This window comes from Hemiscyllium ocellatum, chromosome 36 (assembly GCF_020745735.1).
Source record: "Hemiscyllium ocellatum isolate sHemOce1 chromosome 36, sHemOce1.pat.X.cur, whole genome shotgun sequence".
Lineage (NCBI taxonomy): Eukaryota > Metazoa > Chordata > Chondrichthyes > Orectolobiformes > Hemiscylliidae > Hemiscyllium > Hemiscyllium ocellatum.
Window position 1 is genome coordinate 3,149,282 of NC_083436.1, and position 12,924 is coordinate 3,162,205.

Here is a 12,924-nt window from a genome sequence, read left to right on the forward strand (position 1 = left end):
GACCTATATTGTCTCAGTGGATGAGTCCTCCAATATGTCCACTCTGAGTAATAATATTCTCCCTGACTGCTAATGCTACTCCTCCACCTCTTTTACCTTTCTATCTTGTATAAAATAACAAAACCTTGAAATGTTGAGTAGCCAGTCTTGTCCCTCTCTTAACCAAGCCTCTGTAATGGTCACAACATCATTGTCCCATGTACTGATCCAGACTCTAAGCTCATCTGATTTAACTATAATACTCCTTGCGCTGAAACAGACATACTTCAGCCCATTAGTACTATTGTGCATGAGCCTGTCTCTGCCTGTCCCAATATCTCTCTTCCCCTCAATCCCTCCACTATCTGACTTGTTGCTCTGACTCTCATCCCTCTGGCCACTCTAGTTTAAACCCTCCAGAGTAGCAGTAGTGAACCTCCCTGCGAGGATAATCGTTCTCTTCTAGTTTAGGTGCAACCTGCCCCTCTTGTCCAGGTCATCCCTGCCCCAGAAGAGGCTCCAATGAATCAAGAACCTGAAACCCTGCCCCTGCGCCAGCTCCTCATCGACACATTCATCTCTCTTATCTTTCTACTCCTTACCTCACCAGCATGTGGCAGTGATTACTACCCTCAAGGTCCTGCTTTTCAACCTCTTTCCTAACTCCCTGTACTTATGTCAGAGGACCTCACCTCTCTTTTCACCAATGTCATTGGTACCAATGTGCACAATGATCTCTGGCTGCTCCCCCTCCCCCTTAAGAATTTCAAGCAACCACTCAGAAGTCCTTGACCCTGACAACAGGGAGGCAACACACCATCTCTGCATCTTGAACACAGCCAAAGAAATGCCTGTCTGTGCCCTTAACTAGTGAGTCTCCTACCACTATCGCTCACTTGGATCTTGCCTGACCCTGCTCTACAGCAGAGCCAGATGTGGTGCCACAGGCCTGGCTGCTACTGTTCTACTCCCCTGAGAGGCTACCACCCCTACCCCCTCCAAAACAGTTACAACAATACGCCTGTTAGAAGGGGAATAGTTGCTGATATATTGTCATGGAGTACATGGAAGATGCAAATGAATTTCACTGGACAGCGAAGTTTTGACAGGATGTTCCATGGCATTTCCTGATTTACTAAGTCAAAAGCCTTGGCCAGATTGACAAAGGCCATGTGGTGTGGTTGGTATTATTCCTGTCATTTTTCTTGGAGTTGCTGAGCTGTGAAAATCATGCCCCTAGCTCCATGGTTTGGAAGGATGCTACACTAGCTTTCAGGAAGGATTTCCTCAGAGATTGGGAGAAGGTGACTGGTGAGGATTCGGATGATGATCATCCCAGCAATATCGAGTACGGAGACTGCTCGGTAGTTCCATTGTCCACTTCTTTCTTGAAAGTGGTGGTGATGGCAGCATTCCTGAGATTGGCAAAAATTCTTTCTTTGTCTCAGATTCTCAGGAACAGTTGAGGAAGATGGCAGGTTAGCTTTGCTCCTCCAAGTTCAAAAATCTCTATTGAAATCCCATTACTTCTCCATTCTTCATGTGTCTCATGGTGGCATCATCCTTGATGGTGAGTTGAGGGATTTCCTCAAACATGTACTGAACAATAATTCCCTCATGGTTTACAAATTCTTGGAAATATTCTCTCCATAAGAGGCTGATGTTTTCTCTCTCCCTCTCAAAAGAGTTCCACTCGTACTCTGCACCGATTTGAGGCCAAGGGTGTTTGGGTGTGTAGAATGCCTTGGTGGCAGGTGTCATGCTTGTCAGTACAGAGTTGTAACTCCTTCGCTTTCTTAATCTGACATTGGTTCTTGATTTTCCTACTTCTTCCTTGTAACTCTACCTTTCATTTTTGATATATTTGACTCACTGTTGATTTCTTTTTTACCAGGCTCATTGAGTTTTCCTCTTCTTGACAATGAGGTGGTCATCCTCACCAAATCATTCTTGGTGTTTCCCAGTCATGCAGCCGATGATTTGATCATGGCAAGAGATGATGGCTGCATTAAGTTCCTTCCAGACTTTCTCCACTCAATTAAAATTAACTCATTGGAGATTTTGGTTAAGACATTACTGGAAGTAAGTTAGTTTGTTTGGTTCTTGAAGCTGCTCAACATTGAGCTTCTTTCTGAATTGCTTCTTCGTCTACCTGCTTTGAGTGGCACTTGAGGGACATTGAGGTGTGGATGAGCTGGTGGTCTGTTTGGCAGCTGTCTGCACTAGTCATTGTTTTGCAATGAGGACATTCTTTTGATCTTGGGCTTGAATGATGATGTAGTGGATCATGTGACAGTACTTTGATCATGGATGCTTCCAGGAAGTCTTGAACTTGTCTTTTTGGTGGAAGTATTGGTGGTGAAAAAATGTTAATTTGCATAATTGGTGAGCAGTAAAATCCCATTGAAGTTGCATTTCCTGACTCCTTCCTTTTCAATATCGGGAGTCCTTTTCAATCCTGGTGCTGAAGTCTCCAAGGAGGACAATTTTATTTTCCTTAGGGATGTTGGTGAGTATTGTGAAGCAGAAGCCTTCTTTGGATTCATCTATGATTCACCAACGGTAGTAGCTTAGGCAGTCACAAGCTTTGACTATTGCTTCTTAGCAAGTCATGAGCCAATCGTTGATGCTCCAAAAGGGAGCTCTGAGAGTTGGTTGACAAATTTGTTCTTTTGTAAGCCTCCTGGTTTTATATTATACTATATCATACTATCTTTAACTTGCTTTGTTCGCCATGGTTCTCTCTCTTTTCCTGCTCAGTATTTTTACCTAATAGGGATGTATGTCGTTTTGAAAATTAAGCATAGGTAGAGACAACATGCCATTGTGCAGTCATGTTTACCTACAGAGAAACTCGTGTCTGTTCCCGTAAGTACCAAATTCCCTGCCATGATTACTCTTCCGCTCCTCTTACACCCCTCCTGTGCAGCTCAGCCACAAGTTGGTGCTTGCTGCATTCTTCTGATGAGACATCACCTTCACCAGTATTCAAGCTAAAAACTAGATGATGAGTGAGCTAGATTCAAGAGATGTTTGTACTACCTGCCTGGTTTTCCTAGCTGGCTGAGTAGTCACCCATTCCTACCTAGCCTTCATCTATGGCATGTATTGAAATATATGGTGCTGGAAAAACACAGCAGGCCAGGCAGCATCCGAGGAGCAGGAGAATCGACGTTTCGGGCATAAGCCCTTCTTCAGGAATGAGGCTGGTGTGCCAAGTGGGCTGAGATAAAAGGTAAGGAGGAGGGGGAATTTGAGGGGGGGGCACTGGGAATACGATAGGTGGAAGGAGGTGAGGGTGAGGGTGATAGGCCTGAGAGGGGGTGGGGGTGGCGGAGAGGTCGGGAAGAAGATTGCAGGTCAAGAGGGCAGTGCTGAATCCGGGGGTTCGGAGTGAGATAAGGTGGGGGGAGGGGAAATGAGGAAGCTGGAGAAATCTACATTCAACCTGTGTGGTTGGAGGGTTCCTAGGCAGAAGATGAAGCGCTCTTCCCCCAGGCGTTGTGTGGCCAGAGTCTGGGGATGGAGGAGGCCAAGGACCTGCATGTCCGTGGCGGAGTGGGGGTGGGGGCTCAAGTATTCAGCCACAGGGCAGTTGGGTTGGTTGGTGCGTGTGTCCCAGAGGTGTTCCCTGAAATGTTCCACAAGTAGGCGGCCTGTCTCCCCAATGTAGAGGAGACCACATCGGTGGTGCAGCAGATACCGTAAATGATGTGTGTGGAGGTGTGGGTGAATTTGCGACGGATATGGAAAGATCCATTGGGGCCTTGGAGGGAGGTGAGGGGGGAGGTGTGGGCGCAAGTTTTGCACTTCTTGCGGTTGCTGTGGAAGGTGCCGGGAGTGGAGGTTGGGTTGGTGGGGGGTGTGGACCTGACGAGGGAGTTGCGGAGGGAGTGGTCTCTCCGGAACACTGATAGGGGTGGGGAGGGAAATATATCCCTGGTGGTGGGGTCTGTTTGGAGGTGGCGGAAATGATGGAGGATGATACGATGTATCCGGAGGTTGGTGGGGTGGAAGGTGAGGACTAGTGGGGTTCTAACCTGGTGGCAATTGGAGGGGTGGGGTACAAGGATGGAGGTGCGGGAAGTGGAGGAGATGCGGTGGACAGCATCGACGACCACGTCTGGGGGGAAATTGCGGTCTTTGAAGAAGGAGGCTATCTGGGTTGTTCGGTAGTGGAATTGGTCCTCCTGGGAGCAGATGCGGCGGAGGCGAAGGAATTGGGAATATGGGATGGCGTTTAATTGGGAATATGGGATGGCGTTTTTACAGGAGGCAGGGTGGGAGGAGGTGTAATCTAGGTAGCTGTGGGAGTCGGTCAGTTTGTATGGCATCTATGGCATGGCCACCTTGTGAAACAAGGTCTGTATACTGGACTCATACTTGTGGATAAACCACAGTTAATCCAACCTCTGCTTTGGTTCCAAAACACAGAGTTCAAATTTTTGAGGCTAGAATTATATGATTGTCCAGGTTATATGAAGTATCGACAACCTCCCTCATGGCACAGAATGGACATTCTTTAATTATGCTTAAGCTTATTTTCAGATTTTTTTAAAATTGGAGATCATAAAGGTAGAAAATAACATCACTCACCAACTGGCTCCAATAAATCCAGCTCATTGCAAACAGCTCTTCACCAACCAATCAGCTTTTTTCAGTTTCTTGTGATATCACTGGTATTTTCCAAACTGGGCATGCTGCATTTGACAGTGCCTTCCCAATTCGGAGGTAGGGGAAGGCCTTAACTACTAGTCCTAATTTATATCATTCTGTTCCACACTGTTTTCAGAAAGGTTTGCTGCATTCCTGTCTCACAGGTAAGTCACCAAAACCACATATCCCATCAGGCTGAATTGCCCAGACTGTGTCTGGAGATTAGTTTTGAATTTTATAACCCTTCAAGTAAAGCCTATATTCTTGGGTAACTGTTTTGAACAAGGTGATATATCCTGCTATAGCCTACGGTACTCCAGTTAGAATCAGAAAGGCAGATTCCTGACTTTCATTGTAAGTAAATCCTGTGTTCTGGATGTGACTGGGAATATTCTGTGTGTCTATGATCTACTCCACAACTAGTGCAATTTCATTGTTAAAATTTATTTGGTTTGTATCCCACAACTCTCCATAGAGGCCACAAGCTAGTAAAAGATACATTACAGATTACAGAACAGGCCCTTCGGCCCACTGAGTTTGTACTGCCAAAAGTGCTTGTCCAAGTATTTTATAAAAGTTGTGAGGTATCCTGACTCAACTAACTCCCAGGCAGTGCATTCCAGATCCCTTGAAGAATATCTTATAATGAAATCAGAATGACAACCTCAAAATGGGAATACACATTTTAACCAAAATGCTTCTATAAGTGTTCAATAAACTGAACTTTCAAAGTCTCAGTTATGAAATTAAATTTCACATACCTGTCGTGTCATAACCAGTGATGACTACTGCATGGTTTGACTTTCCTTGAGAGCAGTGATGCTGAATAATGCCACCAAGATAGTCCTGCCAACTTACTGCATCCACGACTACCACCAAGGGACCCCATTCTAACAGTTTCTCCATCATAATATCTTCATTATATCTACATACAGCAATATTTATAAATACAGGTTAGTTTTTTTAAAATATTGGAACACATCAAAAATCTAATGAAACAAAATTAATCATAGAAAACATCAAAGTAGCGTATTATTTTATCTCAGCAAAATAAAAAATGACCCACTAAATTTGATGAGCACCTTGTAAAAACCTCTCAACTGAACATGATGATTCCGTTTTTAAAGATATTAACCTGCTCTGCAAAAGTGAGCTGATGGTTGTTATAGATATTTTTTAACTTAGCTATAAGTAACTGCATAGTACTTATTGCACAATAATTAATATACCTAGGTTAGTGCAGAAGTCAACAATCCTAATAACTAGAAAGGCAATTTTCAAATTTAGCAAAAAATCCAATATTTTAAGAACTGCAATGCTATCATATATTTTATATTGATCATTTAATAGAATTTGAATGTACTTCTTGTTCCACAGAAAAAAAGTATTCTGTTGCATTGTTATTGTGTTAAATTTTATGTGATTAATATCAACATTACGCTTTTGAAGCATTTAATTTCTAAACAAAACAAGAAGTGCATTACATCCAGTCTTGTGCCGAGAAGTGGCAAGTGACATTCATGTTACACAAGTGGCCAGGCAATGACCATCTCCAACAAGAGAAAATCTAACCATCATCCCTTAACATTCAAAGGTGTTACCAGCACTGAATCACACACTATTCAACACTGTTGGGGGTTACCATTGACCACAAACTGAAGTGGACTAGCCATATAAACACAGTGGCTACAAAGAAAGGTTGAAGACAAAGAATTTTGCAGCCAGTTACTCACCTCCTGATTTCCCAAAACCTATCCACCATCTACATGTCAGAAATCAGGAGTGAGATGGAATAATCCCCACTTGCCTTAATGGCTGCAGCTTCAACAAAATTTGACGCGAAACAGAACAAGCATCTACTACTTCAACAATCCACTCAGTAGCATCAGTACAAACTGTTTACAAAATGACTGGAACAAATTAACAAAGTTCCTTAGATAGCACGTTCCAAACTTATGACCTCTGCCGTTTAGAAGGATAGGAACAACGATACATGGGAACACCACCATCTGCAGGTATCCCTGCAATGGAAATATGTCAGCGTGCCTTCAATATCACTGGATCAAAATACTGGAACTAACATTATTATGCATCCTTTTAGAGCACATGGCTGTAGTGGTTCAAGGTAGCTGCTCACTACCACCACAGTCCCCTAGGCATCAAGGACATACAGTAGCTGCTCCTTGAATAAGCTCTACATTTCAATTATGCCCATCCCCTGCAGTTTCCTTCTCCATCCTATGCATCCTAAATCTTGTCTAATCGCATCATAATTGCCTTTCCCCCAGCTGTAACTTCTGCCCTGCAGTATATACGTATTCATTTCCATCACTAAAGTAAATGTAACTGAGTTGTAGTCACTATCACCACAGTGCTCATCTACCTCCAAACCTAACACCTGGCCAGGTTCATTACCCAGTACCAAATCCAATGTGGCCTCGCCCCTTGTCAGCCTGTCTACATACTGTGTCAGAAAACCCTCCTACACATACTGGACAAAAATTGACTCATCTAAAGTACTCCAACTATTGCATTTCCAGTCAATATTTGGAAAGTTAAAGCTCCCCATAACAACTACCCTGTTACTCTCACTTCTATCCAGAATCACCTTTGCAATCCTTTTCTCTTTGTCTCCGGAACTTTTGGAGGCCCATAGAAAATTCCCGACAGGATGACTTCAGCCCATACTACCTCAGTAGACAAGTCCTCATCAAATGTTCTTTCTGCCACCGTAATACTGTCCTTGAGTAACAATGACATCGCAAGCTGCTCAGATCAAGGGCAATTAGAGAGGGGGAAACAAAAGATAGTGACATCATATCAATGAATAAATGTTAAAAATAAAGGTAAAAAGTCAAAGATGGACATGATGCCCTGTATATATCTGTTCTGACAAAGGGTCACTGGACATAAAACTTTAACTCTGTTTTTCTCTACACCAATGCTACCAAATCTAATGAATTTCTCCATCATTTTCTGTTTTTGTGCCATTTACGTAACTCTTCAATTTGCTGTAACTATCTTATAAAGAATTCCAACCTACAAGCAATTGATAAAAGTGAAGAACCACACCGTGTCAAAAATGAACTGCAAGGAACTCTGGAGTACTAGTGCAATGGCCAAATACTATTGAAAATAATTAGCTTGGGGTAACTGATTTGGGAGACAATCACTACAGGGGCTCGATGTTTAAATATACAATACCCTGAAAAAAAGGTGAGATCACAAATAGCATTTATGAGGCATTAAAGGGTTAAATCATAAAGACAGGTTCTGTAGACAAGGCTTGCATTTTCTTAAATGTAGAACATGGAGGATTAACATAACTGAGATATCATTTAAAATGATTAAACAACTTGGCAGGATAGGTAGAAATTAATTCCTCAGGTATCCTGAACAAAAAAAATCCCCAAAAATCTGCCGAGGTTAAGTCATTTAAAAACTTCAAAACTAAGTCTGATCATGTTTTATTAGGAAAGGATATTAAAGAAAATGGAATCAAAGTCAGGGGGAAAGACTTGCAATTACAGAAACCACCCACCCCCACTCTCCCAGATCAAAACACCCCCAGATCTGACACCCACTCTCTATTCCCTGTGGGACCCGATTTCTCTGGCTCACCCAACCTATCCTAAGCATTTACCTATCTCCCTTGCCACCTGGTATCCCACCCCACTGGCATTCTGCACCAATCCCAGCTGGCACTCTACCTGTCACTTGGGCACCCTATCCACGTCACCCTAACATCATATTTATAGATTTTTAAAATTAACCTGTTTGACACATTATGACACACTCCGGAGACATTAGGACCTGAATCCTTATCATTAAACCTAACATTTAGAGACATTACCACTATGCCATAAAGGTCCTCCCATACCAGCAATATCTACTTACGTGGATGTCTCTTTTCTTCTAAAAGCCATAATACCTTGAAATGTTTCATTCAATGTTTTGACCTCAGCTACTTTCTGTAGCAAAGACTTCCAGTGATTCACCAAACAGAGTGAAGAAACTTTTCCTCATCTCAATACTAAATGGCCTACTGTAGATGCATGCAATCCCTACAGTGTGGAAACAGGCCCTACGATGCAACAAGTCCACACTGACCCGGACCCATTCCCCTCTTACTCTACATTTACCCCTGACTACTAACTAATGCAATAACCTGAATACTACAGGCAATTTTAGCATGGCCAATTCACATAACCTGCGTATCTTTGGATTGTGGGAGGAAACCTGAGCACCCGGAGGAAACCCACACAGACACTGGGAGAATGTGCAAACTCCACACAGACAATCGCCGAGGCTGGATTCGAACCCGGGTCCCTGGCGCTGTGAGGCAGCAGAGTTAACCACTGAACCACCATGCCACCCCACCCTTTATCCTTAGATTGTGACACCTCGTTCCGGACTCCCAGTCATCAAGAAAAGCTTTCCTGAGTTTATCCTGTCTACTCCTGTTAGAATTTTATTGATTTCCACAAGATCTCCTCCTCACTCTTCCAAACTCCAGTGAATATAGTCCTATATGATCCAATCTCTTTTGATATGTCAGTCCTGCCATCCCAGAAATCAATTTGGTAAACTCTGATCGTACTCCCTTCATAGCCAGACATTTTTCCTCAAATAAAGAGAACAAAACTGCATAAAATACTCCAGATATGGTCTCACCAAGACCTTGTACCATTGCAGCAACACATCCCTGCTCCTGGAATTAAATCCTCTTCCAACATGCCATTTGCTTCTTCACCTTAATGCTTACTTCAAGCAATTGGTGCACAAAAACACCCAGGTATCGATGCACCTCAACCTCCCTCTTCCTCAATCTAACATCATTCAGGTTTCTGAGGAAGGGCCACCAAACTCAAAACATTAACTTTGATTTCTCTTCACAACTGCTGCCAGACCTGCTGAGCTTTTCCAGCTGTTTTTATACTGAAGATGTTTTCATACTGAAGCATTTCTGGATTATCATCACAACTCATTTCCCTCATCTAGATTTGTGTCATCTGCAAACTTGGGGAAACAACATTTTGTTCGGTCATCCAACTTATGAATATTTACTGTGAACAGTTGGGATCCAGCACTGATCTCTGCGGTACTCCACTCGTCACTAGGTGAAGGTGAGGGCTGCAGATGCTGGAGATTAGGTTGAGAGTGTGGTGCTGGAAAAGCACGGCAGGTCAGGCAGCATCTGACGAACAGGAGAATTGACATTTCATCAAAATGAGGCTGTGATTCAGGGGTTGTGAGATAAATGGGGGTGAGGGCAGGGGTGGGGGGAGGTAGCTGAGACCGCAATAGGTCTGGAAGTGGGGGTAAAGATGATAGATCGGACAGGAAGGTGGAGCAGATAGGCGAGAAGGAAGATGGACAGGTGGGACAGGTCATGAGGGCAGTGCCGAGTTGGAAGGTTGGAACTGGGATAAGGTGGTGCGTGGGTGTGTGTGGGGGGGGGGGGGGGGGGGGGGGAAATGAGGAATCTGGTGAAATCCACATTGATGCCGAGGGGTTGGAGGGTCCTCAGGTGGAAGATGAGGTGTTTTTCCCCGAGGCATCGGGTAGTTAAGGTGTGACGATGGAGGAGGCCCAAGACCTGCATGTCCTTGGAGGAGTGGGAGGGGGGGAGTTGAAGTGTTTGGCCATGTGGTGCGGGGGTTGGTTGGTGTGGGTGTCCCGGAGATGTTCTCTGAGGAGCTCTGCGAGTAGGCATTCTGTCTCCCCAATGTAGAGGAGACCCCATCTGGAGCAACAGATACAGTAAATGACATGTGTGGAAATGCAGGTGAAACTAATATGGATGTGGAAGGCTCCTTTGGGGCCTTGGACAGAGGTGAGAGGGTAGGTGTGGGAGCAGGTTTTTTAATTCCCCTGGTGGCAGGGGAAGGTGCTGGGAAGGGAGAGTGGGTTGGTGAAGGGCGTGATGAGGGAGTTGCGGAGGGAATGGTCTTTATGGATAGTGGAAAGGTGTGGATAGGGAAATATATCTCTGGTGGTGGGGTCCGTTTGCAGTGGTAGAAATGGCGCAGAATGATGCAATGCATCTGGTGGTTGGTGGGGTGGAAGGTTAAGGACTGGGGTTTCTGTTCTTGTTGCGATTGAAGGGGTGGGGTTCGAGGGCAAAGGTGCAGAAAGTGGATGGGATGCGTTGGAGGGCAGCACCAACCACGTAGGAGGGGAAATTGCAGTCTTTGAAGAAGGTGGCCATCTGGTGTGTTCTATGGAGGAACTGGTCCTCCTGGGAGCACTTGCAGTGGAGGTGGAGGAATTGAGAATAAGAGATAGTGTTTTTACAGGAGGCAGGATGGGTGGCAGTGTAGTCCAGTTAGCTGTGGGAGTCGGTGGGTTTGTAGAAGATGTCCGTGTTGAGTCAGTCACCGTTAATGGAGATGGAGAGGTTCACGAAGGGGAGGAAATGGTCCAGGTGAACTTAAGATTGGGGTGGAGTGTATTGGTGAAGTTGATGAACTATTCAACCTTCTCATGGGAGCACAATGTGGCACCAATGCAGTCATCAATGTAGCGGAAGAAAAGGCGGAGAATGGTGCTGGTGTAACTACGGAAGATGGACTGTTGCATGTAACCAACAAAGAGACAGGCATATCTGGGTCCCATGCGGGTGCCCATGGCTACCCCTTCCGCCTGGAGAAAGTGGAGGATTGAGGACCAGTTCCGCCAAAGGAATGAGTGTATCACTGGAAGGGTACTGGTGGGGACTTTGGGAGTGGAAGAAACGGAGGGCTTGGAGGCCCTGATCATGGCGGATAGAGGTGTAGAGGGATTGGATATTTATGGTGAAGATGAGGCGTTGGAACTAGGGAAAGAAAAATCTTGGAGGAGGTGGAGGGTGTGGGTGGTGTCCCAAACATATTTGGGAGATCCTGGATCTGGGGGGGATGGGACAGTATCAAGGTATGCAGAGATGAGTTCGGTGGGGCAGGAGCAGGCTGAGATGATGGGTTGGCCAGGGTAGTCAGGGTTGTGGATCTTGGGTAGGAGGTCAAACCGGGCAGTGTAGGGTTCCCGAAGTAGGAGGTTAGAAGCTGTGGTTGGGAAATCCTCTGAGGTGATGAGGTTGTATACGGTCTGGGAGATTGGGAGATGATGGTTTGGTGATGGGTGATGGGGATTGAGGTAATGATCGAGGGGGCAGTAGGAGGAGGTGTTTTTGAGTTGCCGCCTGACTTCAGAGATCAACGCGCCAAACCACCATTGCGCTCCCCACCCCCTACCCCCCTTATCCGCTGGAACCCTGCCATTTGGAAAAATGCTGATTTATTCCAACTCTTTCTTTCCTGTCTGCCAACGAGTTCTATATCCATGTCAGTACATTATCCCCGTCCCATGTGCTTTAACTTTACATATTAATCTCTTACATTGGACCCTACTGAAGTTTCCTAAAAGTCCAAATAAATCATATCCATTGGCTCTCCCTCATTAACTCTGCTAGCTACAATCAAAACAATTCCAGCATGAATTCCTTTTCACAAATCCATGCTGATTTTATCCTATCCTGTCCCGTGCTTTCCAAGTGTTCTGCCATGAAATCTTTTAGAATGAACATTTAGTGTTTTCCCCACTAGTGAAGTCAGGTTAACCAGTCTGTAATTCCCTGTTTCTATCAACTTTTTTAAATAGTGGGTTTGCGTTTACAACCCTACAATCCATAGAAACTATTCCAGAGTCTACAGATTCTTGAAAGATGACCACCCATTATTTCTAGGGTCACTTCTGTAATACTCTGGCAAGTAGATTAACAGGCCCTGGAGATTTATCCACCTTTAATTCCATTAGTTTCTCCAACACCCCATTTCCTGAATATACTGATTTCCTTCCGGCTGATCTCTCTCACTACAGCCTGTGTCCCTCAGCAGTTTTGTGGCTTTGTGTCCTCCTTTGTGAGGGCAGAATCAAAGCATATATTTAATTAGTCTGCCTTCTTTATGTTTCACACAATGTTGGCTCAAGGGGCAGCATGGTGGCTCAGTGGTTAGCACTGCTGCCTCACAGCGCCAGGGGCCCGGGTTCAATTCCCGCCTTGGGCAACTGTGTGGAGTTTGCACGTTTTCCCAGTGTCTACGTGGGTTTCCTTCGGGTGCTCCGGTTTCCTCCCACAGTCCACAGATGTGCAGGTTAAGTGAATTGGCCGTGCTAAATTGCCCATAGCATAAGGCAGGGGTAAATGTAGGGGAATGGGTCTGGGTGCAGTTTGGAGGGTCGGTGTGGGCTTGTTGGGCCGAAGGACCTGTTTCCATACTGTCGGGAATCTAATACTTATTCTTCAGC

The 12,924-nt window shown here is 44.9% G+C and overlaps 1 protein-coding gene across 3 annotated transcripts in view; it reads right to left on the bottom strand.

The window, feature by feature from the left end:
• The window catches only part of ctso (cathepsin O), a 73,958-nt gene that overhangs the window by 19,299 nt on the left and 41,735 nt on the right, over positions 1–12,924 (bottom strand). For all 3 annotated transcript variants that reach the window (XR_009647073.1, XM_060851570.1, XM_060851569.1), the window contains one exon: positions 5,397–5,560. Coding sequence is in view for 2 of the 3 variants with exons in the window: in XM_060851570.1 (XP_060707553.1) it covers positions 5,397–5,560 (164 nt within the window). In the remaining variant the exon portion in view is untranslated. The remainder of the gene's footprint in view (positions 1–5,396; positions 5,561–12,924) is intronic.